At 36.9% G+C, this 27566-nt stretch overlaps 1 protein-coding gene across 1 annotated transcript in view; it reads left to right on the top strand.

Moving 5' to 3' along the window:
* The window catches only part of ELMOD1 (ELMO domain containing 1), a 108958-nt gene extending 81782 nt beyond the window's left edge, over positions 1–27176 (top strand). Inside the window, exons 7-11 of the mRNA XM_024741871.1 lie at positions 6961–7094; positions 10976–11044; positions 14490–14540; positions 15641–15774; positions 25969–27176. Of these exons, the coding sequence (XP_024597639.1) occupies positions 6961–7094; positions 10976–11044; positions 14490–14540; positions 15641–15774; positions 25969–26141 (561 nt within the window). The 3' untranslated portion in view covers positions 26142–27176. The remainder of the gene's footprint in view (positions 1–6960; positions 7095–10975; positions 11045–14489; positions 14541–15640; positions 15775–25968) is intronic.
* Positions 27177–27566: the final 390 nt, after the last annotated feature.

Genomic DNA, 27566 nt, shown 5'->3' with positions numbered 1-27566 from the left:
TATCTTTTTATACAAAGTTTAAAAAGTACAACAAGTTTCTTAAGCAGTGAAGAGCATAGTGTTTAGAATTTATATTTGTCCATTAAAATATAATTGATAATAATTAAAATTATTTCAGGTAACAAAGATGATAATAACTTTTGAGGTTTATTCATGAACATGACTGATTTTTCTCTTTTTTCACTTTGCTTTACTTATTTATTTATTTTTTAACAAATTATTTTTGTTTTTATTTCCATTTCTCTAGGAGGTGGGTCAAAAACGATCTTGCTGTGAGTTATGTCATAGAGTGTTCTGCCTATGTTTTCCTCTAAGAGTTTTATAGCTTTATACACCTTACATTTAGGTCTTTAATCCATTTTGAGTTTATTTTAGTGTATGGTGTCATGGAGTGTTCTAATTTCATTCTTTTACATGTAGCTGTCCAGTTTTCCCAGCACCATTTATTGAAGAGGCTATCAAAAATAAGGTGACCATATGTGCATGGGTTTATCTCTGGGCTTTCTATCCTGTTCCATTGAATAGGATATTTCTGTTGTTGTTCCAGTACCATATTTTCTTGATTACTGTAGCTTTGTAGTATAGTCTGAAGTCAGGGAACCTGATTCCTCCAGCTCCATTTCCCTTTCTCAATATTGCTTTGGCTATTTGTAGTCTTTTGTGTTTCCATACAAATTGTGAAATTTTTTGTTCTAGTTCTGTGAAAAGTGCCATTGGTAGTTTGGTAGGGATTGCACTGAATCTGTAGATTGCTTTGTGTAATATAGTCATTTTCACAATGTTGATTCTTCCCATCCAAGAACATGGTATATCTCTCCATCTGTTTGTATCATCTTTGATTTTTTTCATCAGTGTCTTATAGTTTTCTGCATGCAGGCCTTTGGTCTCCTTAGGTAGGTTTATTCTAGGGATTTTATTCTTTTTGTTGCAATGGTAAATAGGAGTGTTTCCTTATTTCTCTTTCATATTTTTCATCATTACTGTATAGGAATGCAAGAGATTTCTGTGCATTAACTTTGTATCCTACTACTTTACCAAATTCATTGATGAGTTCTAGTAGTTTTGTGGTAGCATCTTTAGGATTCTCTATGTATAGTATCATGTCATCTGCAAACAGTGACAGCTTTACTTTTTCTTTTCTGGTTTGGATTCCTTTTATTTCTTTTTCTTCTCTGATTGCTGTAGCTAAAACTTCCAAAACAATGTTGAATAATAGTGGTAAGAGTGGGCAACCTTGTCTTGTTCCTGATCTTAGTGGAAATGGTTTCAGTTTTTTACTGTTGAGGACAATGTTGGCTGTGGGTTTGTCATATATGGCCTTTATTATGTTGAGGTAAGTTCCTTCTATGGCTACTTTCTGGAGGGTTTTTATCATAAGTAGGTGTTGAATTTTGTCAAAAGCTTTTTCAGCATCTATTGAGAGTATGATATAGTTTTCATTCTTCAGTTTGTTAATATGGTGTGTCACATTGATTGATTTGCATATATTGAAGAATCCTTGCATTCCTGGGATCAACCCCACTTGAATATGGTGTATGATCCTTTTAATGTGCTGTTAGATTCTGTTTGCTAGTATTTTGTTGAGAATTTTTGCATCTATGTTCATCAGTGATATTGGCCTGTAGCTTTCTTTCTCTATGACATCTTTGTCTGGTTTTGGTATCAGGGTGATGGTGGCCTCATAGAATGAGTTTGGGAGTGCTCTTCCTCTGCTATATTTTGGAAGAGTTTGAGAAGGATAGGTGTTAGCTCTGCTCTAAATGTTTGATACAATTCACCTGTGAAGCCATCTGGTCCTGGGCTTTTGTTTGTTGGAAGATTTTTAATCACAGTTTCAATTTCAGTGATTGTGATTGGTCTGTTTATATTTTCTGTTTCTTCCTGGTTCGGTCTCAGAATGTTGTGCTTTTTAAAGAATTTGTCCATTTCTTCCATGTTGTCCATTTTATTGGCATATAGTTGCTTGTAGTAATCTCTCATGATCCTTTGTATCTCTGCAGTGTCACTTGTTAGTTCTCCTTTTTCATTTCTAATTCTGTTGATTTAAGTCTTCTCCCTTTTTTTCTTGATGAGTCTGGCTAATGATTTATCAATTTTGTTTATCTTCTCAAAGAACCAGCTTTTAGTTTTCTTGACCTTTGCTATTGTTTCCTTCATTTCTTTTTCATTAATGTCTGATCTGATCTTTATGATTTCTTTCCTTCAGCTAATTTTGGAGTTTTGTTGTTCTTCTTTGTCTAATTGCTTTAGGTGTAAGGTTAGGTTGTTTATTTGAGATGTTTCTTGTTTCTAAAAGTAGGATTGTATTGCTCTAGACTTCCCCCTTAGAACTGCTTTTGCTGCTTCCCATAGGTTTTGGGTCGTCGTGTTTTCATTGTCATTTGTTTCTAGGTATTTTTTGATTTCCTCTTTGATTTCTTCAGTGATCTCTTGGTTATTAAGTTGTGTATTGTTTAGCCTCCATGTGTTTGTATTTTTTACAGATTTTTCCTGTAATTGATATCTAGTCTCATAACGTTTTTGTCAGAAAAGATACTTGATATGATTTCAATTTTCTTAAATATACCAAGGCTTGATTTGTGACCCAAGATATGGTCTATCCTGGAGAATGCTCCATGAGCACTTGAGAAGAATGTGTATTCTGTTATTTTTGAATGGAAGGTCCTATAAATATCAATTAAGTCCATCTTGTTTAATGTGTCATTTAAAACTTGTGTTTCCTTATTTATTTTCATTTTGGATGATCTGTCCATTGGTGGAAATTGGGTGTTAAAGCCTCCTAGTATGATTGTGTTACTGTCGGTTTCCCTTTTTATTGCTGTTAGCATTTGCCTTATGTATTGAGGTGCTCCTATATTGGGTGCATAAATATTTACAATTGTTATATCTTCTTCTTGGCTTGATCCCTTGATCATTATGTAGTGTCCTTCTTTGTCTCTTGTAATAGTCTTTGTTTTAAAGTCTATTTTGTCTGATATGAAAATTGCTACTCCAGCTTTCTTTTGGTTTCCATTTGCATGGAATATCTTTTTCCATCCCTTCACTTTCAGTCTGTATGTGTCCCTAGGTTTGAAGTGGGTCTCTTGTAGATAGCATATATACGGATCTTATTTTTGTATCCATTCAACCAGTCTATGTCTTTTGGTTCAAACATTTAATCCATTTACATTTAAGGTAATTATCTATATGTATGTTCCTATGACCATTTTCCTAATTGTTTTAGGTTTGTTATTGTAGGTCTTTTCCTCCTGTCATGTTTCCTGCCTAGAGAAGTTCCCTTAGCATTTGTTGTAAAGCTGGTTTGGTGGTGCTGAATTCTCTTAGCTTTTGCTTATCTGTAAAGGTTTTAATTTCTCTGTCAAATCTGAATGAGATCCTTGCTGGCTAGAGTAATCTTGGTTGTAGGTTTTTCCCTTTCATCACTTTAAATGCGTCCTGCCACTCCTTCTGGCTTGCAGAGTTTCTGCTGAAAGATTAGCTGTTAACCTTATGGGTATTCCCTTGTATGTTATTTGTTGTTTTCCCTTGCTGCTTTTAATTTTTTTTCGTGGTATTGAATTTTTGATAGTTTGATTAATATGTATCTTTGTGTGTTTCTCCTTGGATTTATCCTGTATGAGACTCTGTGCACTTCCTTGACTTGATTGACTATTTCCTTCCCCATATTAGGGAAGTTTTCAACTATAATCTCTTCAAATATCTTCTCAATCCCTTTCTTTTTCTCTTCTTCTTCTGGGACCCCTGTACTTCAAATGTTGGTGCATTTAATGTTGTCCCAGAGGTCTCTGAGACTGTCCTCAATTCTTTTCATTCTTTTTTCTTCATTCTGCTCTGCAATAGTTATTTCCACTATTTCATCTTCCAGGTCACTTATCTGTTCTTCTGCCTCAGTTTTTCTGATATTGATTCCCTGTAGATAACTTTTTATTTCATTTATTGTGTTGTTCATCATTGTTTGTTTGCTCTTTAGTTCTTCTAGGTCCTTGTTAAACGTTTCTTGCACTTTCTCCATTCTATTTCCAGGATTTTGGATCATCTTTACTATCATTACTCTGAAATCTTTTTCAGGTAGACTGCCTATTTCCTCTTCATTTTTTTGGTCTGGTGGGTTTTTACCTTGCTCCTTCATCTGCTGTGTGTTTCTCTGTCTTCTCATTTTGCTTAACTTACTGTGTTTGGGCTCTCCTTTTCACAGGCTGCAGGTTTGTAGTTCCCGTTATTTTTGGTGTCTGCCCCCAATGGCTAAAGTTGGTTCAGTGGGTTGTGTCAGCTTCCTGGTGGAGAGGACTAGTGCCTGTGTTCTGGTGGATGAGGCTGGATCTTGTCTTTCTGGTGGGCAGATCCACGTCTGGTGGTGTGTTTAGGGGTGTCTGTGACCTTATGTTTTTAGTCAGCCTTTGTGCTAGTGGGTAGGGTTGTGTTCCTGTCTCGCTAGTTGTTTGGCATAGGGTGTCCAGCATTGCAGCTTGCTGGTCGTTGAGTGGAGCTGGGTCTTGGCGTTAAGATGGAGATCCTGGGAGATTTTTGATATTACATGGAACTGGGGGGTCTCTGGTGTACCAATGTCCTGAACTCGGCTCTCCCACGTCAGAGGCACAGGGCTGACACCCACCCGGAGCACAAAAACCCTGTCAGCCTCATGGCTCAGAATAAAAGGGTGAAAAAAAGAAAGAAACAAAGGCAAAATAAAATAAAATAAAGTTATTAAAATAAAAAATAATTATTAAAAAGTAATATAGAAGAGAAAGAAAGATGGAAAGAAGTGAGCATCCAAACTGAAAAAGAAATCCACCAATGATATCAAGTGCTAAAAACTATACTAAAAGAAAAAAGGACAGTCATAACCCTAGGACAAGTGGTAAAAGCAAAGCTATACAGACAAAATCACATGTAAAACTATACACATATACACTCACAAAATTAGAAAAAGGAAAAAATATATATGTCATTGCTCCCAAAGTCCACTGCCTTAATTTGGGATGATTTGTTGTCTAGTCAAGCATCCCACAGATGCAGTGTACATCAAGTTGATCGTAGAGATTTAATCTGCTGATCCTGAGGCTGCTGGGAAAGATTTCCCTTTCTCTTCTTTGTTTGCACAGCTCCTGGGGTTCAGCTTTGGATTTGGCTCCACCTTTGCGTGCAGGACACCTGAGGGCGTCTGTTCTTCGCTCAGGCAGGACGGGGTTAAAGTAGCAGCTGATTAGGGGGTTCTGGCTCAGGCAGGTGGGGGGGTCGGGGCGGGGGAAGGGAGGGGTATGGAATGTGGGGCGAGCCTGCCATGGCAGAGGCTGGCATAACGTTGCAACAGCCTGTGGTGCGCCGTGTGTTCCCCCCGGGGAAGTTGTCCCTGTATCACGGGACCCTGGCAGTGGCGGGCTGCACAGGCTCCCGGGAGAGGAGGTGTGGATAGTGACCTATTCTTGCACACAGGCTTCTTGGTGGCTGCAGCAGCAGCCTTAGAATCTTACGCCCGTCTCTGGGGTCCGCGCTGATAGCCATGGCTCGCACCGGTCTCTGGAGCTCGTTTAGGTGGTGCTTCTAATCCCCTCTCCTCGCGCACCAGGAAACAAAGAGGCAAGAAAAAGTCTCTTGCCTCTTCTGCAGTTCCAGACTTTTTCCCGGACACACTCCTGGTTACCTGTAGCACAGTAGCCCCCTTCAGGCTATGTTCACACAGTCAACCCCAGTCCTCTCCCTGGGATCTGACCTCAGAAGCTGGAGCCTCAGCTCCCAGCCCCCACCCGCCCTGGCAGATGAGCAGACAAGCCTCTCAGGCTGGTGAGTGCTGGTTGGCACTGATCCTCTGTGCGGGAATCTGTACGCTTTGCCCTCTGCATCCCTGTTGCTGTGCTCTCTTCCATGGCTCCGAAGCTCCCCCCACCCACCCCTGCCTCCCACCGTCTCTGCCAGTGAAGGGGCTTCCTAGTGTGTGGAAACTTTTCCACTTTCCCAGCTCCCTCCCACTGGTGCAGGTCCCGTCCCTATTCTTTTGTCTCTGTTTTTTCTTTTTCCCTACCCAGGTACGTGGGCAGTTTTTTGCATTTTGGGAGGTCTGAGGTCTTCTGCCAGCGTTCAGTTGGTGTTCTGTAGGAGTTGTTCCACATGCAGATGTATTTCTGATGTATTGGGGGGGGCGGAAGGTGATCTCCACGTCTTACTCTTCTGCCCTCTTGAAGGTCTCCCTACTGATCTTTCTTTATTCAGCTATATGATGCTTGTTTACTTTCACCCTTGTTATAGGTGAGAAATGAAACTCCTCAGTTCACTTTTCTTTTTATTAACAATGCTGCTAAAAGTTTTGTTTGTAAAGTGAGATAATCATCTGAGGATTTGAATAATGCATACCCTCAAATTTTTTCCTCTTCTCCCCTTCCCTTTATTCTCTTAAATATTTTTGAAGACTCCAAAGAACTTTTGTAGAAGATTGTGTGTATGTGTATATATTTATACATACATACATACATATGTATGTGTGTATATATATATATACAAACACACACATGCACACATATACACATACACACACACACCACACACACATTTCTGTTTAGGAGCTAAAACAGAAAGATTAAAAACACCAAAATATACAAGTGTACATTCCATTGCCTTCAGAGCAGTGAGATCATCACATGTCATTCAGCCTCTGGAAAATTCCACTGTATTCTTATGAGAAGATGAGAGTGAAAGACAAGTAACCTCTTAGTTTTATTATGAGATAGATTTTACCTCCTAGGCTCTCTGAAAAGGTCTTAGGGTCCCTCCTAGGAGTCTTTTGATCATAGTTTGAGAGCTGCTGTCATAGATAATTGAAAGATAATCAAATCTTCAATTGTAATGTATTTGCATATATTCAGATTTCCAAAGTTCGTCCTAATAATGTAGTTTACTAAATTTCAGTCAATAAGAAAGGTATTATATGTGTGTATATCAACAGGCTAATTTTTTTCTTTTCTTCAGTTATGGAAATTCTTGAAGCCCAATACTCCACTGGAATCCCGGATTTCTAAGCAGTGGTGTGAAATTGGTTTCCAAGGTGATGATCCTAAAACAGATTTTCGAGGAATGGGACTTCTGGGACTGTACAATTTGCAGTAAGTAAAATGAAGAATGGTTGAGTTTTAAAATGATGTTCTGATCTCCTCATACTGAAATGTCAAAGTTGATTTATTAGTCCCAAAAGCCACTTCCCAGGAGGCTCCAGGAAAACATTCAAATCCTCTGATTTGAACTCAAGTTCATAAAATTTAAAAGGCTCCTACCATCTTCCTTTTATCTGGCAAACTTCATAGATTCTTTTAAACAAATCTCAAATTTATTTTTAACTTTTTGTTATGAAAAATTTCAATTATATTCAAAAACAGTGGAACGATTGTAAAGAACCCCCTTTACACTGATCACCCAAATTCAGTAACTATTGAGATTTTGGAATACTTGCAACACTTGTTTTTTTGGTAGAAGTGTGTTAATGAAAATCCTATGCTGTTTGTTGTTTCACCCTAATATTTCAATATATAGCTCTAAAAGACATCAATATTACCTTACATTAACCACAATGACATTATTACACCTAACAAAATTAACAGTGATTCCTTGATATCATCTATATCCTGACTATATTCAAATTACCCAATTATCTCAAATATGTCTTGTTACAGCTGGTTTGATCTGATCCAGTTCCATGTAAGATCTATGCATTGCATTTAGTGATTATATCTCTCTCGTGGTTTTTTTTTGTCATCTTATTTTTCTTTAATTAATTTTTATTGGAGTATAGTTGCTTTACAATGTTCTGTTAGTTTCTGTTGTACAGCAAAGTGAATCAGCTATACGTATACATATATCCCCTCATTTTTGGATTTCCTTCCCATTTAGGTTACCACAGAGCATAGAGTTCCCTGAGCTATACAGTAGGTTCTTGTTAGTTATCTCTTTTATACATAGTATTAATAGTGTATATATGTCAATCCCAATCTACCAATTCACCCCCCACCTTGCCCTCTTGGTAGACATATGTTTGTCCTCTACCTCTGAGTCTCTATTTCTACTTTGCTCTCTGGTCCTTTTTAATTAAATCAGTCTCTCCCCCTCCCTCCTCTCCTTTTGCCCCTCCATCATGTCATTAATTCATGCAAGATTCTAGGTCAACTGTCCTATAAAATATCCCACAATCTGTATTTGTCTGTTTGCATTTGTACCCATCCCCGGTATGCCCTGATAATCAGAGGTATTCAGAAAGAGTTGAATAGGTTCATGTTGACATCTTGGTGGGAGGCCTGCATCATCCCCACTCTCAGTCTTATGCTGAGATGGATCAGAGGAATCACAGCCTGATGGCTCCATTATAAAGTCCCCATCAGCCCTTTATCTAACCATTTCCTCCAGTTATCTTCACTGAACCAATTAATTGGGCAAAGAGTACTTTTCTAATTCTGTTATTCTTCCCACAGTTGTTGCCTAAAATTCTGTAAAGACAGTTTCCTTTAGTAAATACGGTTATTTGGTTTCTCTAAAATATAGGCAGGGGACTTCCTTGGCGGCACAGTGGTTAAGAATCTGCCTGCCAATGCAGGGGACACGGGTTCGAGCCCTGGTCCAGGGAGATCCCACATGCTGCAGAGCAACTAAGCCCGTGCGCCACAACTACTGAGCCTGCGCTCTAGGGCCCGCGAGCCACAGCTACTGAGCCCGCGTGCCACAACTACTGAAGCCCGCATGCCTAGAGCCCATGTTCTGGAACAAGAGAAGCCACCGCGATGAGAAGCCCGTGCACTGCAACGAAGAGTAGCCCCTCGCTCACCGCCAACTAGAGAAAACCCACACGCAGCAACGAAGGCACAACACAGCCAAAAACAAAATTTTTTTTAAATAAGTAAAATAAATAAATTAAAATATAGGCAGGACAGCTGCTCAAGTAAATAAGTTGCCAATTTTCAGAGTGAGGAATTGGTGCCCTAGTCCCCTTGTTAGTGATCAAACTTTTTTTTCTGTATGTTTTTTGTATGTATGGTTTTTGTATGTTTATGTGATTTAATAATGGTGCTCATTATTTTTTTCATGCTTAAATTGGGTCATTTGTAGCCATTACTTTTCAAGAAAAAAGGAGTCCTTTTAGGTTGGCTCTTGTGTCCTTTGATACTACCCTACTAATGAGGATAGTGATATATTTTTAAAAGAAAAAATGGCCTTTTTAATGACACCCATTTCCCCCTAAGATCTTTTATTTTAAATTTAGGAAGTTTAATAATCACCCATGCTTTTATTTTTAAGATGGTAATTTTTTAATACAATTTTTAAAGGTTACACTCCATTTACAGTTATTACAAAAGTATTAGCTATATTCCCCGTGTTGTACAATACATCCTTGTAGCCTGTCTTATACCTATAGTTTGTACCTCCCACTCCCCCACTCCTATTTTTTCCCTTCTCTCCCTCCCCACTGGTAAATGTTTTAAATGTTACACTATTATGTAATGTGAGTGAATAAAAAAGTAAATTTTGATGACAAAGGTGGTATTACAAATAAGTGGGTAAAGGATGAGCTTTTAAATAAGTAGAGCTGGGGCAATTAGCCTTCCATTTGAAAATTAAATTAAATTAAATCTCTACCTTGCCTCAGTTTATAAATTGAATGTCAAAAACAAATATTTACAACTTTTAGGAGAAAATCTTTAAGATATGTGAGTAAGGAGGGATCTCTTAAAGATAAAAACCAAAAAAGCACAAACTGTAAAAGAAAAATCAATAAATCTCACACATTAAAATCAAAATCTTCTATAAGTCACCATAAATAAAATGAAAAGAAAGCCAAGACTGACACATAGTTGATAAAGGATCTATATCCAGTATATTGTTATCTGTAGGCTTATTTATTTGAGGACATTTTTAGATATACTGGACCAAGAAATGTGAACATAAACCTAATTCTAATTCAAACCTATTCTATAAACGTAAATGACCAACAAAAGTATGAAGAGACTCAATTTCATTAATAATCATGGACATGTTTACTAAATTTGCTGACTAGCTTTGAACTTTTATGAGAGAAAATTTAAGAGGTTGTTTTATCCTTTAGATATATGCAGGAAATACACATCAAATTAAATAATACATGCTATATGTAGTTGTATTTTTTTATTTATTTTTATTTTTTTGCAGTACGCGGGCCTCTCACTGTTGTGGCCTCTCCCATTGCGGAGCACAGGCTCCGGATGTGCAGGCTCAGCGGCCATGGCTTATGGGCCCAGCCGCTCCACGGCATGTAGGATCTTCCGGACCGGGGCATGAACCCGCGTCCCCTGCATCGGCAGGCAGACTCTTAACCACTGCACCACCAGGGAAGCCCCTGTAGTTGTATTTTATAATTGTCTTTATGAAGTATTTTTTATGATATATTTTTGAGGGTATGTAAGCTTTTTGTATGTGGGAAGGGAAACTTCATTGCCCCTTTCTTCCCAGAACAGAAATTTTTTAACATCTCTAAGCTCCATAAGATATTTTCATCCAGAATTCTAACACCCCGTGAATATTCTCCAAGAAAGTACATTTGAACTTTTATCACCTCCTCTAGTCTCATCCTTTCTCTGTCCTTTGGCTGTCACAGCCTCTTACCATGTCCCTTCATCCAGATTTTTTCTGCCTTCTGAGGGGCCTCCTCCTGCCTTCCTAATAAGAATCTATAACCCTCATTAATAAGAATATCTTTGGCTTGTTAGGGAATGGTAAAGTTCATAATTAAATTTTCAAACCTACTCGAATCATTCCTAAATATTTGTGTGTTTTACAACTACCCTATTATACTGTCATTATATTTGGAAAATTCTATTATGAAAAGCTGTTCATTATCTGGAGGAGCTGACACAGGTTGTATGCTTATGCTGGTGTCCATCTCTGAATCCAAAATGGCCTCAAATTGGATTGAAATGAATGTATTCAAAAGGTATGGAGTTATGGTTTTCTTTCCTTCCAACTGCAGGTATTTTGCAGAAAGGGATGCTGCAGCAGCACAGCAGGTCCTATCTGATTCTCTTCATCCAAAATGCAGGTAATTGTTGAAAATGAAAGGTGGATTAGGCTTTGTGGATTAGGTAGAATTAATTTCATCTCCTATATAGCTCTATTGATAAGATTCTCAAGAGGGTCAACCCACCAGAAGTGAGGCTTAAAGCTCTTCCAAACAAGCCCTTTTGACAAATGCTGAATAGGAAAGTTATAATGTCAGGTACTTGTTAGAGGATTTAGGATGTAAAGTGGCACTGTTCAAGTGAGATGTGTACTTGAGGGGCTGATAACATCTCTGGTGTCTAGGAAGATTGAGGAGGTGGGCATAAAAGAAGGAGAAAGCAGAGTATGGAAGAAACAGTTCAGAGACAAGGGACCACAGTGGGGGAATAGAGGGAAGAATGGAAGTCTTGAAGTCAGGGACCAAGTGAGAAAGTCTAAAATTGCTGAGGCTCTTTTTTTTTTCTTAATAAAATTCTAGCTTCTAAATTGTTTGCATTTTCATTTACCTTTCTAAATTTTTGTCTTTAACTGATTACATTAGGGATATCACTAAAGAGGAAATAAGGTATTTTTCTTTGCTTTTGTTTTTTCTTGCTTTTATGTTATTTTACAATAAGTATGGGTAAGAATTTTTAAAGTAATATAAATTCATGAAAAATTTTCAAAAAGGAAACATTTCCCAACTTTTTATGTAATATAGTTCATTACATTGGGCTGTGTTTTGATGAAGGAAAAACCAGATTAGACTGACCTGGTAGAAAATGTCAAAGAGACTTTCTACAGCCATGTCTGTTGGAGAAACATTTTGAAACTTCACCTAAAGGCTGACACATTACCACACATTTCTGCTCCCATCTACTCCAAGAGAGGGACATTTCATCTGGGAATTTTGCTGCACAGAGCAAATCTCCTCTTCTATTAATGTCTTTCTAATTGTATTACTATAGTGTATACATGCTTTAGTTACTCTTATTATAGGAGTTCTATTTTGTACTCATAGTTTTGTATCACTTTTTTCTCCTCAGCATGACAGGTTATCTTGTTAGTGTTCATGTTTGCTAAATAAGTCCCAAATTTTATCATACCACTCTCAAAATCTATAAACAGGTTGACTTTGTGGCTCCCCTCCCATCTTACTATTATACTTACTCTAGCTTCAATTGGCTAAGATTCATTAAATTATCCTATACTTTCCAAATTTATAATTATAATCTTTTTATAAGTTAAAATTTTCATTTTCTTTACATTTTATTTTCTTTGAGAAAAGCACTAAAATCATAACTCTTTCTTCATATATCACATGGTTAAAATCAAACTGTTTTAATTTTTTAACTACATTGTCTGAATTACATGTTTCTGTAATGTAGAGACTCTGAAACCTCTCTGATAAAAATTGGCTGGGGAGTCTGTGTGCACTGACATTCCTTGGAGAAGCATCAATTAAAAGACATGAATCCTCCATGGTCCTTGTGAAGTGACAATAAGCTTAAAATATTTTTTTTTATTAACCATTGGAGAGGGATTGATTTTGTCTATGAGCCATTCTCAAAGAAAGGCTTTATAATTTTATATCCTGTGTTGGCCACTAGAGAGGAATTATTTGAGGGTGTGATTACTCTTATTTAAGAAGAGACTAGTATTTGTGTGTGTGTGTATGTGTGTGTCTGTGTGGGCACGCACACACTTTGTCCCTCAAGCTACAATAAAATTGACTAGATAAATTTCAAGTATTAATCACTTCAAGTTGATGGTAAATGTCATTGAATACAAATCAGAATGTTTTGAAAATGCTACTGTCCTTCACAAATGTCTGAAAGAAATATATATTAACCCATAGTGATATCAACATAGTTTCTTTCGGGCCCTGAATATTTCAGGTGTTGAATAGGGAGATGCCATAAAATACTAAGGAAAGTTCTTTCCTGTCTACCCTTCAGCAAGCATTATATGTTATTTCTTTTGTGAAGATCAATCTATTGAATTCTGAAGTAACTTGAGAGATAAAAGTAGGTTCAAGTTTAAGAGAAGAATTTTGATGGCTTGTATTTTTGTTTGTTTGTTGTGTGTGTGTTTCCTGAAGAGAGGAATTCCTTCTGTTTGGGCCAGGATATCCTAAGTAATCAAATGAGTGGAGGTCATTTGGCCTTTTCTTATATTTCCAATGCAGATAGATTTAATTTAACAAAATACAGAGATACTATGTATTTACAAAGGTTTGTTGAAGAGAAAATAAGTGCTTATAAATTTGTTTATATAAAATTTCTTAAATTTCACATCTAACTCATTTCAGTTTGGATATGGGTCTTTTAAGTAAAAATCTCCTGATGCCTCTTTGGCTGACTTGTTGGTTTGTTAATTGGCACTTGCACTTTAAAAAGAAGTGGCTTATTTTAACATGAATTAAAGACAATTACTTTGAATTAGAGCCAGTCATTTACAGAGTAGAAAGTAAGTATAGTAAAATAACAGTTTTGCATCATGTTTTTGTGGGCCTGTGTTGTGTGTGTGTTACATATCTGTCTTTTAATGTAGTGTTTGCGCTGTTTTATAAAGAACTCTCCTTTCTCCTACTTAGATGGAAGCTAAATGTTCATAATAACTCTAGTTTTAAAATTTTATTTAATTCCAAGGCTAACCACAATTTTTAGTGTAGAACACTGAATGAAGTTCACATTGGCCACAAAGAAGAGTGCAACATGGTTCCTACCTACAAGATATTGGCAGTATGGAAGTGGGTGAGAATAGGGGGAATAAGAAAGTACACAAAGTAATAGAATGCAAGTCAGTATTTTCAGAATGCTTTTATTTTAGAACCATTTCTTCAGTCTTATTCAGAAACTCAAATTATAAAAATGGATTAAAATCAAGCTACTATGATTTAGCTGTCTTAGCTTAGCCAGAGGAAATGCCACAGCACTTGTTGGAACAGAATTTTTAAAACCTTTAAGTTCCTCCTTCCCTTATTCCCTCCCTCCCTCTCTCCCTTTTATTCTTTCCTTCTTTCTTTTTTTCACTAACTCAATTATTTATCAGTAAACATTTATTTGGCATCTGCTGTGTGCCAGACATCACAAATAAGGCTGAGTAGGATAATTGCCATGAGGGAAAACCAAACGAAATGCAGTGGGGAATCATGACTGAGGTAGCATCTTGCTAGAGGAGGAAGTATTATTTGATAATTAATGGATAATATAAAAGAGTATATATATAAATATAAAAGAGTTTGGCCTTTAGGTCTGTCTCTCACTGCTGTACTATAGTGAATAAGGGATAAGTAGCATGGCTTTAAATAAGTCCATTTCTGAGCTCCATATAAATTGTATTGTGGCTTTTTAGTTAATAACATTTAAATTGATTAGTGTTTGATAACTGAGTTACAGACATCCCCACATCTAGTCAACAGTTTTAACAAAAACATTAAAGGAGAACAGGTATCAATTAGAGAAGTCTTATTTATTTATTTACTCATTCATTCATTTATTCAGCAAATTCAGCAAAGCAGAATGGGAGAAGAAAAGGATGGATAAAGCAATTGGGTGAGTGTGGGACTTCATATATAAAGGTTGTCAGAAGAGTACTGCAAAAAATGACAAGGATGAAAATGCACTTGTCCTGATGGAAATACATAATCCAGTTGAATTTTGGAAAGGACCTGTTTATATGTTTTTGTATTTACTTGTATGATTATATGATACTACTTTGCCTGTGACCAAGTGATGAAGTTTAGAAAGTTATAACTGTATGGAAATGATTTTCAAAAATCATAATTTGGAATTGTATTTGCTAGTCTGCTTTTAAGGATTTCTATCAAGTATCAGGCTATTAGTTAAAAGTTTACTTTAGAAGGTCTTTTTTTATAATGCCCCATTTCATCCAAAAATATTTCTGAGCAGAGAACTCCTTTTTTTTATGTGCTGGATTTATAATACCAGAGAGGACTTAAGAACTCAGTTTCACTTAATTTTAGATAGACATGTAGAAAATGGACTAGAAAATATACCCTGAGTGTTAAGATACTAGTTAAATTTTTCCTCATTTTAAAGGTAATATAAGATTTATTATAGAAAATTTCAAAAATATAGGAAAGTAAACAAAAAAAATCACCATAATCATATTACTCTAATATACCCATATTAATATTTTGTGGCATTTCACTCTAGTTTTTCTACACATTTGTGTGTATAATAAAACTTGGTTTGTTCTATACACAATGTTTTATATCCTGCTTAAATAATCTTTAGAAGTATGGTTTTTACTAGTTGTAATATGTTATATGAGATTACCATAATTTATTTCATCAATCATCTTCTTTAGGATATATGAATAGTTTACATGTCTTTGCCATATAAATAATGCTATAATGACTATTATTGTATATAAAGCTTTGCCATTTTCTGTTTTTTTCTCTCATATATTTGAGAATGGCATTACCAAGTCAAAGCATATGAACTCTCAATTCTCTTGGCATATATTATTAAAATTTTCTGGTAATTTATAAGATTCAGGGTTTTGATAAGTTGGGGAGAGAAGGGAAATCTGACACTCTGATAATAGCAATTTAAATATCAAATTATCATTTTTTGAAATGCTTACTTCTCACATGTGATATACAGTTGGTGTGGCTTGCACTTTACAGGTACTCGTTTGCAATTGTGGGCATCAATATAACTGATCTGGCATATAATCTACTGGTGAGTGGAGCTCTAAAAACTCATTTCTACAACATCGCTCCAGAAGCTCCAACATTATCTCACTTCCAGCAAACATTCTGTAAGTGTCCTGTTGCTTAATTATTGACATAGGTTTCTATAGAACACTCTAGACAAGGGTTGAAGCTGAGAGATCTTTGTGATTTGGCTGCATTGGAGCCTTCGAACTTCCTCCTTTGGTTATGATTTTGTTTTCTCATTCACAACCTACACATATTTTCAGGCATCATGAATATTTCCTCGTTCCCAGCTCTTGCCTAATAAGTATCAATGTATCAACTTCCCATCTGACTTAAAGACATCAGAGATGTCTTTCTTCCTCTGATCCAGCATGGCATGGCACTTAAGAGTGCAGGCTCTGAAGACAGCCTGAGTTGACTCTCAGATCTACGTTAACTACCATCTCTAAGCCTCAGCTATCTCATCTATAAAATGAGTCTTTTCCTCATAGAGCTGCTATGGAGGTAAAATGAGATGAGGATAAAAAGGCTTTTTATTAGCTAGTCCCATAGTAGTGCTCCGTGAACATTAGAAAGAGAAGGTGGTGGTTTAATGGGTGATATAGATGGTGGTAGAGTTGTCATTGGTATTACTTTTACTGCTACCACTACTAGTGCTACAGAGGGTAGTGTTTGCAGCCCTTTCTAAGTGTAGGTGCTGATAGAGGGAAGTATTTTTGACCCTGAACCAGAGCCTTATGTTGTCCTTGCCTGAGGGGTATCCATTGGGGTGGCAGTTGTGCTGAGGTTTCAGAAGATAAAGAACGAGACCATTTAGTAGAACCCTGAGATGCTATTCTCTAATTTTAGAGGCAGAATCCTAAAATGTAGCTGTGTGTCATTATAATCCTTGCTGGCCAGACATAAACTGGTTTGGAGGAACATAGAATGGTAGTCTACCAAGTCTTCAAGCAATCTAAGCAATTTAAAGGAGAAATGTCTTTTAAACCATTTAAACCATGCTTACTGCACTGAGGGCCTCGTACCTGAGCTTTCTTAGCAAGAAAATTTCAAAATTCTTCTCATGTTTCTTTCAGGCTTTTTTCTGCTGTTATGTGCTAAACAGGTCTGCCACTCTTTCTAAGTATGGTTAAGATACAATCATTCCACCCCAAATCTACCACAGGAGAGTGTTGTTCCGCAGTTCAATTTTAAAATGTGATAAAGTCACAAGTTAACAGCCATTTACTTTATCTAAATTCCTAAATTAAAAGTGATTATGTTATCTAGGATTCTGTCTTCTTTTACATCTGCTTAAGCAGGACTTCCAGTTAAAGATGACATAATTAGTGTATGCATTATGCTCCCTTCTGAAATTACACTAAAGTTAATAGAAAGGGATTTTTCTAAGAAAACATAAACCCACAAGGATAAAAATCAGAAACAAAGCACGAAAATCTCATTTTGAAAGCTGGAAAACAGATTAAGTGGTAAATGATTTAGTAGTCTTGAGAGAGCAAATCCTTAACAGGTGGCATGGAAAGGTAAGAAGCAACCTGATTTATTCCACAGGACTCCCCAAAAGGTTCAAGAATTGGCAGCATTATATATCTCAGAAATAAGGGTTGGGCTTCCCTGGTGGCGCAGTGGTTGAGAGTCCGCCTGCCGATGCAGGGCACACAGGTTCGTGCCCCGGTCCAGGAAGATCCCACATGCCGCGGAGCGGCTGGGCCCGTGAGCCATGGCCGCTGAGCCTGCGCGTCCAGAGCACAGGCTCTGCAACGGGAGAGGCCACTTTTTGGCCTTTCAGCAAAGGCCAAAAAAAAGAGGCCTTTTTGCAGTGAGAGACCCACGTACTGCAAAAAAAAAAGAAATGAGGGTTAACATAATAAGACCAAAAATAGCAAGATTGCTTGAAAATACGTTAAGAAGCTCCTAGAGGCCTAAATCTCCTTCTCTAGGAGACAGCTTCTGTCCTTCCCCCTCCTCAGCAGAGGCTGGTGTACTTTACAGGGAGAGAAAAATAAAGGGTCTCTGGTCTGATGAGAATCAGGTACAGCTGATGGCAAACCATACTGAAAGTGATGATGAAGACTGAGACTCAGGCTCCTTCTCCTACCCAATTCCTACCACTTTGGCAAGAGACTGACAAGGGCCTTCTCTGAAATCTGAACATCCCAAAGAGAAAATAGCTGAAGATGCTGACCTCTGGGTCTCCCCAGTGAAGCAGCCCAGTCATATCACTCTACAGTCATGCTCACCATCAACAAACCCTACCTACCTGCTCAGAGCTTCCAATCAACTTTTAATCCAGTTGGCTTTTTATTTAGTAAAAAATATTTACAGGTAGCCAAGTATTACCAGATGTTTGAGTGTGATGGTTAAAAACATGTCCTCAAATTCTTTGATACTCTTCCCATTAAAAGGTAGATTTTTTTGTTCCTCTTACCCAGCCCAACTGGGCTGACCAGTTGGTTGACCAAGAGAATGAGCAGATTTGACACTATGTGACTTTTAGGGCTACATGAGAAAAGTATTTCATCTGTGGATAAAGAAGATGTGGTACATGTATACAATGAAATACTACTCAGCCATAAAAAAGAATGAAATAATGCCATTTGCAGCAACATGGATGCAACTAGAAATTATCATACTAAGTGAAGTCAGAAAGAGAAAGACAAATACCATATGATATCACTTATATGTGGAATCTAAAATATGACACAAATGAACCTACTTATGAAACAGAAACAAACTCATGGACATAGAGAACAGACTTGTGTTTGCCAAGGAAGAGGGAGTTGGGGGAGGAATGGAGTGGGAGGTTGGGGTTAGCAGATGTTAGCTATTATATACAGAATGGTAAACAACAAGGTCCTACTGTATAGCATGGGGAACTATATTCAATATCCTATGATAAACCATAATGGAAAAGAATATTAAAATAAGAATGTGTATATATATATGTATGTATAACTGAATCACTTCGCTGTACAGCAGAAATTAACACAACATAACAATTATACATCAATAAAAAAAAATTTTTTTAAAGAAAAGGCTTTGATCTGAAGATCAGGGATTGAGCTGCCTTTGGAAGCATAAGCCACCATGTAAGGTATCTGATTCCTCTGTGTTGTGAAAAAGTCCAGGACATACAGAGCAATCATATGTAGGTAATCTGACTGACAGCCCCAGATGAGGTCCCAGCTGATAGCATCTACCACTAGACTTGTGAGTGAAGATGCCTCTAAATGATTCCTGCCACCAGCTGTCAAGTCACCCCCAACCTTCAGATCTTCCTAGTTGATATTCCAGGCATTGTGGATCCGTCCCTCCTCTACCCTTTCTGAATTCCAAACCCACTGAATTCATGAGAATAATAAAATGGTTTTTTTAAGCCACTGAATTTTGGAATAATTTCTTAAGCAGCCCTAGATAACAAGAACAGTAAGGAAAGCCTCAAACATGAAAGAGGGTCTAAAACAGGCAGAAATAAAGCCACTATAAAGAAACAGAAACCATGCAGAGAGAAGAAAACTTCAAAAATACGTATCATTAATATCCCCAAGAGATAAGAGAAGAAATTGCTACTATGAAACAAGAACAAGGTGCCATAGAAAGAGCATTCAGAGAATAAAAGAGTGTTCTTAGAAATTAAAAATCAGATAACAGGAATGAAATCTCCAAGAAGGATTAGAAGATAAAGCTGAAAACTTCCAGAAAGTAGAACAGAAAGTATAGATGAAAAATATAAAATAAAGGTTGAGAAATTAAAGGACCATTCTTGAAAGTCTTATAAAAGGAGTGCCAGAAAAAAGAACAGTGAAACTAAGGGGGTGGGGGGGATCAAACAAATAAATCAAGAAAAATTTTCAGAATTGAAGGATGACTTTTCATATTTAAACTAGTAAGCACCAGGATAATAGATTAAAATGGATTCACACTCAGGTCCATATCATTGTGAAATTTTAATACATAGGAAAGAGATGATTTTAAGAATTTCCAAATCTGTCACATAAAGAATTGGGAGTCAAGATGACATTGGATTTCTCAACAGCAACACTGTATTCTAGAAGAGAGTGGAATAATGTCTTCAAAAATTTAAGCAAATATTATTTAAAATCTAAGGGAATATGATTTCCAATTTTGAATTCTATACCCAGTCCAACTTACCAATTAAGTGTGGAGTAGAATAAACAAAATTTTTTGATTGCAAAGTCTTAAACATTTTACCTTCTTGTACCTTTATAAGGAAGCTCTTGAAGGATATTTTTCCATAAAATAAGAGAGTAATCCTAAGAGGAATAAGTGAGGTACAGAAAGCAGGAAATCTATGAGAGAATAAAAGAGAAGAGAAGAGAAGAGGGGAAGGGAGGGGAGGGGAGGGGAGAGGAGAAGAGGGGAGGGGAGGGGAAAGGACAGGAGAGGAAAGAGAAGAGAATCTTTGAGATGAGGGAAGTCAAAAAATCAAGCAATGGAAAATATGTTATTTAGAGCTATGGAGGTCAATAATCAAAGAATCAGCTGGAACAGTTGAAATGCTGCTTTAAGGAAGCAGGAATTAGGACAGGAAGTGTTGCTGGGTTTTTGTTTGCTCCTTGTAACAAGACTTATTAAACTATTTGACTCTATGTATAATTTGATGCTCAACATAACTAATTATTAGAGAAATACAAATCAAACTACAGTGAGGTATCACCTCACTCTGGTCAGAATGGCCATCATCAAAAACTCTACAAATTATAAATGTTGGAGAGGATGTGAAGAAAAGGGAACCCTCCTACACTGCTGGTGGGAATGTAAGTTGGTACAGCCACTGTGGAGAGCAGTATGGAGGTTGCTTAAGAAACTAAAAATAGGGCTGCCATATGACCCAGCAATCCCACTCCTTGGCATATATCCAGAGAAAACTATAATTTGAAAAGATACATGCACCCCAATGTGCATTGCAGCACTATTTACAATAGCCAAGACATGGAAGCAACCTAAATGTCCATCAACTGATGAATGGATAAAGAAGTGATATATATATATGTACACACACACACACACACACACACACACACACACACACACACTGGAATATTACTCAGTCATAAAAAAGAAGGAAATAATGCCCTTTGCAGCAACATGGATGGACCTAGATATTATCATACTAAATGAAGTAAGCCAGAGAAAGACAAATATCATATGATATTGCTTATATGTGGAATCTAACAACAACAAAAAAATACAAATGAACTTTTTACAAAACAGAGATAGACTGACCACAGACATGGAAAACACACTTATTGTTGCCAAAGGGGAAAGGTGGGGAGGGATAAATTAGGAGGTTGGGATTAACATATACCCGCGACTATATATAATATAGATAACCAAGAAGGACCTACTGTATAGCACAGAGAACTATAATATGAATATGAAAAAGAATAGACATACATATGTATAACTGAATCATGCTGTACACCTGAAATTAACACAACACTGTAAATCAACTATACATCAATAAAAAGTAAATAAAATAAATTATGTATAAGTTGAATGAAAAAGCAAATTTTAAAATATATACCTCTTTATGACTTGTTAATGGAAAATGTAAGTTCCCTACATTTGTGATTACAGCTCCTACTCTGACAACTAGATGATTATATTTACTCTTGTAACAATTCTGACCATTTCCAGCAGATAACATTGAGGTTTTACTACAGATCAGATTCTGTGTTAAGGAAGACAGACATCTAAACAAATAAAACACGGTGGGAAGAATTTTGTTATTGAAGAAGTAAAATCTCAGTCTGGACATCAGGGAAAGCTTTCTAAAGCAAATTCCATTTTCCATGAGAAGTGAAAAATAAGTAGCAGGAAATATAGCAGTGGTGGCCTAGTGGTCCAGCAAGAGGGAGTAGCACAGGCAAAGGCCACAAGACAGTGTGGTGGATTCAAGGAATAGAGCATAGGATTTGGGGTGGGGGGAGGGGTGTCTAGAGATGACAGTAGTAAGAGCAGGAATGGGGAAGGGGATATCTTGAAAGAGTTTTGTAAGCCATTTGAAAGACCATAAATGTAGATAAATAGGACCACTTGCTTTATTTTTCTACCCCTCGTACTTACCCTATTCTATAGTTACCATGTTCCTTAGGGAAGCCAGGGAAGCAATTCTGAGGGAAAATAGAATGAGTTTAGTTTTAGGTATACCAGAAGTGGGTTCCTTTTGGGCAATAGTTGGCATTCTAATGAATAGTGGGCACTCTAATACAAGGTTGTGGAGCTCTGAAGAATTACAAGGGCAGATTTGGGGTTCATTAGCATTAAGGAGAAAATCAGAGCCATACAGTGGGGAGCTCTTGCAGGAGAGAATCAAAGTTAGAATCATAGGAATTGACATATAAGAACAGGAATATTTATTTTGTTCATGACTATATCCACAGCACAGAACCTGGTACAGAATAGGTGCTCAGTAAATATTTGTTGGATGGATGGATGGATGAGAGTGAAAAATATTGGCTGGTGTCCTTTTCAGGAGAAAGGAAGTCTAGTTACTCTGGAAAAATTTGGCCTTGTCCTGAATTGATAGGCTTCCAAGAGAATCTCAACCTGGGTGAGTAAGCAAGCAGTGGGATTACTTTTTTTTTAAGGCCCTCACCAGGTTTTAGAAACAGCAGCAATCCCATTGTGGATTGGGGTGAGGCAGAGGGACTCAGGCCTCTCTTGAAGAAGCAAACTGTGCTCTGAATTCGTTGCTCATCTATCAGACATGATCAGTTTTGCACCTCTTCTCTGTAATATTCTTGCAATTACCTGTGTCCTTGTGTCTCTGCAGTCTACTAACCGAATGCAGTGAAGCAAAACCAAGACACATTCAAGCAACAACAAATATGCTGCAGTCTTGGGTTGGAAAGCCAAATTATTATTCCAAACAGGTATTTCATCTAGGTGAAAGAATATAAGAATATAATAGGTCTATCATTTTGACTTTACAGTATTATTCAGTGAGCACTGCACTGCCAAGTCAGTATGCTATGAAAATCACATTCAATCTAAAGCTCCACTGAACAGGCAGCTGCATTGAAATAAAGTAAGGTTAGGTGTAGTGAGCAGAAGGAAGTACAATAGCAAGAAGGGAAAAAAGAATTAGCTTTTCTTTGACCTTCAAAAGAAGGAGCTATTCAGTAGGAATAAGAACCAGAAAAGGAGAGTACACTGGAAAAGGCAGCAGATTTCAGGTACTGGCTTCCAGCTTCCAGCTATAATTGTGTGATTGTACACCATTCAAGTATCTCTTCTAAACCCAAGGTCCTCATCTGCATTACCTATTCCATAAAGCTGCTGTAAGAATTAAATAAGAGACTATAAGCAATACCCTGACCCCTCTTTCCTCCCTCTGCTCTTCATGCCATTTTGTTAGCTTCCTTAGCTAGCAAATCATCATCTGAAATTGTCTACCTTGGTCCCTCTCCAAGAAACTGAGAATTGGGGAGCATAAGAACTCTACCTTTTTCTTGTATCTGTTACATATTTGTTAATTGGCAGATGGGCCAACTGATCAATTTGCCAAATGAATTTATGAACACTCTGTAACGTTATATAAATAAGTGGAGTTTTATGATTATGATATGTACTCTGGAAGCCAAGCCACCATTTCTACATTTTGATTAAAATCATGTTATACAGTGTCTAATTATTTTTCTGACAGGATAGAGAGAGTCCTAGGGAATCAGTTTGCAAGATTTACACCTTGACTTTTGTAGCCTTCAGAGGAAGGAGAATGGTGTTAGATTATTAACCACCCCTCTCCCTTCTACTCCTCTCCTAGCCTGTCTTTTAAACCTTTCAAAATGTTTTCCTGTAGTTGCATGTAAGGTAGAAAAAGGGTGAAACCAAAGAGATCTGTATTCTTCTAAAACTCTATGCTACCCTAGATCACTTCTAGAGTGAGAATGTACATTGTGGAAAAGTGAATTTCTCATTAAAGTATTTTTCACAGTGCCTACTTATTATTGTCAATGGGGTAAATAACTTATTAATCATGAGGTACCAATGAGATGCTTTTAATTCATCAGTATTGGAAACCTGACTCTATATACAAAACAGGTCAGGTATGTTTATTTGAGCTCAGAAGCAAAGTCAGGAAAATTATGTGTGTATTTTATATAGCAAGGAAGAAGAAATTATAAATGATCATAGATTTTATTTAGAACCATAAAAATTATAGCATTCAGAAAGAAACCAAGGGAACTTATAAAGAGGGCATCTTCTAAATCAATGGATTTCATACTTCAGTGACATGAGATTCATCTTACTGAACTGAGATGTCTGGTTGAATCAGGGAGGGTCTTCATTTTTTACAAGTACCTCATGCCATTCTTGGGATACTTTAGGATGGACAGATGATTGAATTCTTTTGGCTGAATAAGATACTGAGATGAGAGGAAAGAATTTCTGTTAGTGTGTGCTGAAACAACCAGGATGATAAACAGACTCCAAGTCATGGCATATGAGAAATTATAAGAAGAAATGGGGATGCTTAACCTCATGGCATAAAGGGCACTTCAGATACTTGAGTTGGAGAAGGACTGAATTTGTTCCAAGAAATATGGGGCAAGAAATTTTGGCCCAGTGTGAGAAAGCACCTCTAAAGAATCAGATTCTTCATTCATGGCCCAGGCTAATGTTAGTGTTGTCACCAGAAAAGTTCAAGACTGGGTGCTGCCACAGGGAATCCAAGCATCAGATGGATCAGAGACAGATGGATGGCTCCTGGGATTGCTGATACCTCTGATCTGGGGCTTCTCTGATATGGTCACATTCCCACTACAGTGACAGTGGGCCCTGGTTGGTGTAGCCCAGAGGCATTTGGGTGAGGGTTGGTATGTGTTCCCATCTGAGATGTTAAAATCAGTCAATATGTTAACTTGTGTTAACACAGATTAACAAAATGTGTTAATGTGTGTAGAGAGCCCAGAGGCAGTCCAAGCCTAGAGGAAGTGAGTCAACCCAAAGAAAAAATAAAATAAATTCTTTCTCTCCTTACTACCCTTCCTCCTATAGTTGAAGAGAAAGACCATATACTTTAAGATGTACAAGCATACTTAAAAATGTAATGAATGAGTAACCAGGTAAGTTTGTGGAAATAGACCCACATCTGGCAGTGTGTGTGTTGGGGGTAGGAAGGAAGGTCATTTCTAATTTTGTATTACAGTGAGATATGAATAAAGGTTTTTAAAAATCTGTTTATGGAACTATGTTAAATGTTATCCCATAAGTAGCTAGTTACCAGAAAAATAAAAGCTATTGAATTGTTTTTGCTATTAGAATTGAGTATGTTTGTTCCAAAGTTCTCTTCCCCTGCCCTCTGTCATCTCTACTGCTTACTCCTTCCCATGAAGGTAAAGGGCTAGGATTTAAACCAGGTTTCTGGCTCCAGAATCCTTCTCTGAACTATCTTCTACTGCCTTCTAATGTTAAGACAAATTAAAGCTTGTGTAATGTTTGGTTTCCATTTTTCTAACTAGTATTATTTCCTTAAATACTTTTTTCTTATTATAGAGACACTTGAGCTTGCTTTTGCTTTACTACATGCAAATACTTATTATTGTCTTTTAAAAAGCTATTCACATTTCAATTCTAAATGAGGAGGGAGGGGTACAGTGGGGAAACAATACAATAAGTAGGTTCTCATATCAAATATTTAACATTTATTCCAAAAATATTCCCAATCCACATAACATTTTTGAGACAAAAATTATTTGAATATAAAATTATGCTTCAGAGCAAAGATGTCTTATTAGCAATTTCATATAGTTTAATGACCACTCTATTGTTCAGAGTTGATTTACAGTTTTTATTGTCTTATAATAGATTGTCAGAATGCATTCTTTTGATTTGTCAGGGTAATTTAAAACTTTACTCAAATCAAATATCAAGAGAAAAAAGGCTGAGTGGAGTACTTTTGAAAAATCACACCATTATGTTAATTTAATCAGGAGGTGAAGAATGAAGTAGTTACTGTCGACCTTGCAAAATATGTTCCAGTTGTTACTCATATTCTAGAAATGGCAGAATTGATTTTTCTTCCTGCTTGAGCAGAGTGAGAATAATTCTAGGACCAATTGCAAAAATCTTGCAGGTTGGTAGCTTCCACTGCACTGGTTTTAAAGAATAATTTTAACAGTAGTGTTTGCTGTATTTTGATCTTGTCTTTGAGTGACATGGTTGCTGTTAGTTGGTCTGACATCTTTTTCAGCATTCAGGGTCATTCTGAATATGATTAAGGATTTTTTTCCCTTGCATTCTTGTCACTGTCTTATCTCTAACAGGCTATTTGATGCACGAGTTTCATAAGTTTTGGATTGAAGAGGACCCCATGGACATAATGGAATTTAATCGTGTGCGGGAGAAATTCCGCAAGAGGATCATAAAACAGCTGCAGAATCCAGACATGGCATTGTGCCCACATTTTGCTGCCTCGGAAGGTTTAATCAACATATAGTCACCCACACTGGTTTTAATGGATACCCCAGGACAGTGCCTCATTATTGTGTTAGATCTCTGCTTAGGTCCCAGCTCACACACTGAATGCACACAGTGATTGTATGCATGCCTGTTAGTACAGTGTCTTCATATCTTCGTCATAACTACCAGATCCCCAAATACCACAATTTCTGCAGTATCTGTCATCCAGTGACTGCTCATATTGTGGCATCATGCAGTGTTACATCTTGCTTTGACACCTGGTATGGAGAGAGTTTTCTATTTTTTTAAATTGGCTTCCTCTCCCTCATAATTTAGTGTTGAAGAATTGTATTTCTCTAGCTGTATTTTATATGTAAAAGATTTAGTTGAATTTTGTTCTGTGAAAGCCTTTTAATTTATTGATGTTTCATGACTATAGCTGCTAGCTCTTCAAGCCAGGTTCATGCTTGGACCTCATTCCAAAAAAGTATGACTTTAAAATAATACAAACAGACACATGATAAGACAAATCATTCTTGCAAATACTGCTGCACTTCATGAAAATGTAACGAGGCTAACAAGAAGCAAATTTAGGTAGGTGCTGGGGTTTTTTGAAGTACCACAGAATTATATTGTAATTTACCCCCAGTTGTAATTGTTGCATAGTCATCTGGACATCAAATTATTTTATTCCCATAATTTTACTGGCTTGGATGCCTAAATATGTTTATGATGCTTGGAGCCTCAAAAAAGAAGTATGCACACTGCAAAAGCTCCAACAGCTTTTTCACTGCCTGCCTCTTGCTGAACTCAGAGTTACACCCTGGCACTGTTCTGATCCAGGCATCTTTGCTTGGGGCACTGAGTGGTGGCTGGTTTGTTGTCTATGTCAAGAGGTAATATTAAAAAACAATTTGCAAGAAAATGTGTTGCAAGAGAAGAACCTGAGCTATGTCATTCTGTAATATTTCTTGAAACTAATGACCTTGTCTTTTATCAGTGCAGGAAATAAATTGCTTGGAAGGAGAACAAAATCAAGTCATTTCAAAACTGCTTAAAATCATTTTAAAAACCATGATTTAGTTTGGAATTAATTATGATTGTAGTCTGTTGAATAGTATTTACCATGGCATTTCATACCCATGGTATTTTATACCTTCTATCAGTTTTAGTATTATTAGATGTTTGTGTACTCACTTGCTTATCTAAGTGAATTTTGAGTACTGCCTAACTCAGTTATGAATAAATTACATGTCATTCTACTGTAATGTATAGTGTATTTCATTTTAATATTTTTGTGCTTGTACAGCTTCTGAATATGCAGATATGTGAGTGGGTAGAATGTCAGACAGACAACCTGAAGCTGAATATAAATCATGCCATCGTTCAGAGTAATCAGGTGTGAATTACAGTATGTCATGTCTGAGAGACTGCTTTTATTTAACTAATCTTGAGGCCTGGT

The sequence above is a fragment of the Neophocaena asiaeorientalis genome, unplaced genomic scaffold (assembly GCF_003031525.2).
Source record: "Neophocaena asiaeorientalis asiaeorientalis breed wild unplaced genomic scaffold, Neophocaena_asiaeorientalis_V1.1 scaffold389, whole genome shotgun sequence".
In the NCBI taxonomy this organism is placed as follows: Eukaryota; Metazoa; Chordata; class Mammalia; order Artiodactyla; family Phocoenidae; genus Neophocaena; species Neophocaena asiaeorientalis.
Note: the sequence above shows the minus strand (reverse complement) of the source record. Positions and strands in the feature narration are given on the sequence as shown.